Raw genomic sequence first — 4,132 nt, 5'->3', positions numbered from 1 at the left:
TTCTTATTTTTAATCATTTTTTCAACATTTTTATTACTATTTGAGCCACCATGTAATACTTTCCACCCTTATTGAACTGATTTCTTTCCCAGATGAAGGTGAAGAAGCGCCACAGGAACAGCGCTCCGGAGTGGGGAGCCTACTGTAACCTCAGCGACATGGGTCAGTCCAGATTTACCACCTGTGTGCAGATTTATCAGGTTACTGAAGGAAACTAATGACGGGAAACAGCTGTTAGAGCTTTAAAGTGAAGAAACCTTTGTTGTAATAACAGTGATGGAGTCAGTTGGTGGACGTACATGAGTCGTTTCTTTCCTTCCTCACCTGGTTCTGGTGTTTCTGCAGGAGTCTACTGCATCGACCGGCGCTACAGCTACCACCTGGAGCCTCGCTACAGAGGTACCGCTGACCTCAGCACCTCCCAGCCAATCCCGTCGCTCCGTGAAGCGCCTGAACCTCCACCACAGATTTTTCCCCTGAAGCTGAACCTGCTGCTCCCCACATGAAGCATGTTGATGTGAACACGGAGCCTCGCTGGGCTGCATGAGGAGCAAAGAAACCTGCTGATTCCTGCTGATTCCTGCTGATTCCTGCTGATTCCTGTGTTCCGTGTCTCTGCAGGATGAACCTCTCCTCTGTGTGTCTTCTCCCCTGAGGATGAACCTCTCCTCCACATTAACCGAATGCTCTTCCTGTGTCTCCTGCAGCTTCACAGATTGTCTCTAACCTGAGTGTTGGTCAAACCTGTGACGTCTAACGTGTGTTTCTTCTCCAAATGTTTTTCTCTTTTCATCTAATCTCATGAAAGTTCTGCTGAATGTGTTTTACTCACAGCACCCTGTTGTTGTCTAACGCATGAACACAAACTGTGATCTATTGCTGCTGCTGTTATAAACTATCTCTAGATTCATCCGCTGCAGAAAGTAGTCCCGCCAGATGCTCTAAATCCAGCTGTTTGACTGAACCAGTGAGCTTCATTAAACACTGAACTCGTCAGAGCTGTGACTCTTAAATGGTCAGAAACCTAAATTCAAACACAAAAGCAACACTCCAGGCCTTTGTCTTCTTATGATGTGGGAATAAAATAGAAACTTTGCGTATTAAATAAACTTTTCATGCATTTCTGACAAACTCCAGCCTCGTAGTTTACCAGCTGAATCCTGTACATGTGAATTATTTCATCCAGAGTCACAGCAGCAGCTCGTTTCTGATTCCTGGTTCCTCCACGATCACTTCTGCTGATGTTGAATGCGGTTGCCGTGGTAACCGTTGTGATACCCAGGCGGCCCGTTTCGTTCGTTCATTCACAGTTTGCAGGAAATCTTTCAGAAATGACACAAAAGCATGTTTTATATAAAAGCTGCAGAGTTTTAACCTTCACCTGGAACAAAGAGCAGCCTGCTTGTGTTTCCACCTCTTGGAGCAGATGTGAGTGTTTCCTGAACGTTAACCTGAAGCTCTGTGTTGGTTCCAGACTACATGAAGGGCTCCTTGTCCAGCACCTGCTCCCTGAACAGCGAGAACCCCTACGCCACCATCAACGACCCGCCGGCGCTCTGCAAGCACTCGGAGAGCAGCTACGTGGAGATGAAGTCGCCGGCTCGCCACGAGCACGCCACGCACTGCTGCTCGGCCGCCGCCGCCATCATCACCACCACGACCAGCACCACGGCGCCCACCAAGAACATCTACGACATGGGTACGTTTCCTCAGAGAGACCGAGAGGAACATCCAACCTACTGGGTCAATAAATACATGCAGCATGGATCAGAACCAGAGAACAGAGGAGCCAGTTGGTGGAGATACATCCAGCATGGTGGAACATCTTTCTACTGATGATGGTGGAACATCTAACATCTGGTTAGACGTCCATGTTCTCCTCAGTCGGGTTCTTCTGGTTCCGTCCACCAGCTTCTGGTCCATCTCTGACTCCTCTGGACAGAACCGCTGCAGTTCAACTAAACTTGTCGTCTTTCTGACTCAGACTTGTTCCTTCATCAGTCCACAGGTTCTGGATGGTTCCAGTCAGGACTTTGGGGAGACCAGTCTAGAACCTTCATTCCAGCCTCATGGAACCATTTCTTCACCACTTTGATGTGTGTTTGGGCTCATTGTCTGGTTGGAACATCCACCTGTGTCCAAGATCAACCTTCTGCTGATGGTTTCAGGTTTTCCTGAACAACCTGGAGGTGATCCTCCTTCTTCATTGGTCCATTGACTTTGTGTAAAGCTCCAGGTCCACTGGCAGCAGAACAGAACCAGAGCATGATGCTGCCACCTCCATGCTTGATGGCAGGTTTGGTGTTCTTGGGGTTAAAGGCCTCACCTTCTCTCCTCCAGACACGGTTCTGCTCAGTGTTTGTTCCATCTGACCAGAACTTTCCTCCAGAAGGCCTTTTCTTTGTCCATGTGACCAGCAGCAGACTTAAGTGGAGCTTTAAGGTTCTGCTTCTAGAGGAAGAACTTCCTTCTCCATCAGCCTCTCAGCTCATGTTGATGTCGGACCCTGTGGACACTGACAGCTGTGTTCTGTTTGTCTTGTCTGTGATGTTCTGATGTTGTTTGTGTGTATTTTTGATGGAGGGCTGATCTCCAGATTCCGGTGTTGACATTTATTTATCTGTCTCTCCTCCAGAGCCGACCATCAGCATCGTGCAGGGTTCTGGTACCGTGGTGGTTCCTGGTTACCCTCAGAACCCGTACGACCTGCCCAGGAACAGCCACATCCCGAGTCACTACGACCTGCTGCCGGTCCGTCCGAGTCCCTCCCACAGCCAGAGCCCCCCGCTGCCCGGCAGCCCCACCAGCTCGCTGCTCTAAACCCCAGAGCTCCCAGTTCACCCAGAGCTCCCAGTTCACCCAGAGCCAGCAGACTGTGGACTGTGTGACGTGAGTGCTGGTGGACGTTCACAGGACGACGGACTGATCTAATTTATTTCCGTGTGCAGAGCTCAGGCTGCTGCCCGTTGGTATTTTCTCGCTGTACAGTATCCGAACAGTCGACATGTTGGTGTTGTCTGTAAACTTCCCTCCGCCGGCTCAGTGGAGGGAAGCTACAGGAACACATGCACACAGGTGGACCTTCTTTCAGGTACGTCCAGCTCAGGAGACGGAGATCCGAGGACGTCGGGAGAAGAAAAAAAAAAACTCACTTATTCCTGTAAATTTGCTGTAGAAGAGGAGCCAAAGACGAGGCTGAGGCTTCGCTGGTGGGTCTCCGTCCGGTACCGGAGCTCCTCGCGGGCATTAGGGTTCGGACACGGTGAAGAAAAGGTGCTCATGGAGAAAACAACCTGCAGGAACGCACACAGACTGCAGATTTACACTACCTGTACCAGTCTGGTATTTTTACACATCGTTTCTTATTTCCAGTTTACATATTCGGGGGTCCTGCCGGGTCCAGATTCTCTCTTTTCTATGTCCTGTAGACGGTGCCGTGTCCCCGTACACCTGCTGTACACCAGTGGTTCTTATTGTGAGTTTCCTTCGTTGTGTCGAGCTGAATACACACATGCATGCCAAAGATTGCTCCAGATATCATAGTTCCAGCCACAAACACCCGGATCTCCTTTTGGCTCCTATTGTGAACAGACCACTAACTGATTATCGTCATGGAAACGGCTCCTATTTGTTGCCGTGGGGTCAGAACATTTTCATGTCAGACGGCCGACAGGTTTCTGCAGACGTCTCCAGTGTAGCTCCTCCTCACTGCTGTTCCTACAGTGTACAACAAACGTCCAGCATCACCTGAATGAGTCTAAACTGTAGTTTAACTGACAGTAATCAGATTACTTCTAAGTTGAACAGCAGCACATTTGCTCTGATGTCTAATTACAAACTACCAGTTCAGGTTTCCTGTATTGAAAATGCCCACAGTACCCACCTCAGTGCTACGCTGTGGTCGACCCGGCCAGGAAACACACTGAACAACCTCAGACACACAAAACGACCACAAAGAGACCCAAAACGACCACAAAGAGACACAAAACGACCACAAAGAGACACAAAACGACCACAAAGAGACCCAAAACGACCACAAAGAGACCCAAAACGACCACAAAGAGACACAAAACGACCACAAAGACACAAAACGACCACAAAGACCCAAAACGACCACAAAGAGACACAAAAC

General features: G+C 49.2%; 1 protein-coding gene across 1 annotated transcript in view; it reads left to right on the top strand.

Moving 5' to 3' along the window:
• The window catches only part of LOC103365825 (multiple epidermal growth factor-like domains protein 11), a 110,058-nt gene extending 107,238 nt beyond the window's left edge, over positions 1-2,820 (top strand). The window contains exons 22-25 of the mRNA XM_008293372.1: positions 93-162; positions 346-399; positions 1,475-1,699; positions 2,636-2,820. Coding sequence (XP_008291594.1) covers positions 93-162; positions 346-399; positions 1,475-1,699; positions 2,636-2,820 — 534 coding nt within the window. The remainder of the gene's footprint in view (positions 1-92; positions 163-345; positions 400-1,474; positions 1,700-2,635) is intronic.
• Positions 2,821-4,132: the final 1,312 nt, after the last annotated feature.

Source organism: Stegastes partitus, unplaced genomic scaffold, assembly GCF_000690725.1.
Source record: "Stegastes partitus isolate 25-593 unplaced genomic scaffold, Stegastes_partitus-1.0.2 Scaffold878, whole genome shotgun sequence".
NCBI classification, from domain to species: Eukaryota; Metazoa; Chordata; class Actinopteri; family Pomacentridae; genus Stegastes; species Stegastes partitus.
The sequence above is the reverse complement of the archived record's forward strand: the minus strand, read 5'-3'. Positions and strand labels throughout refer to the sequence as shown.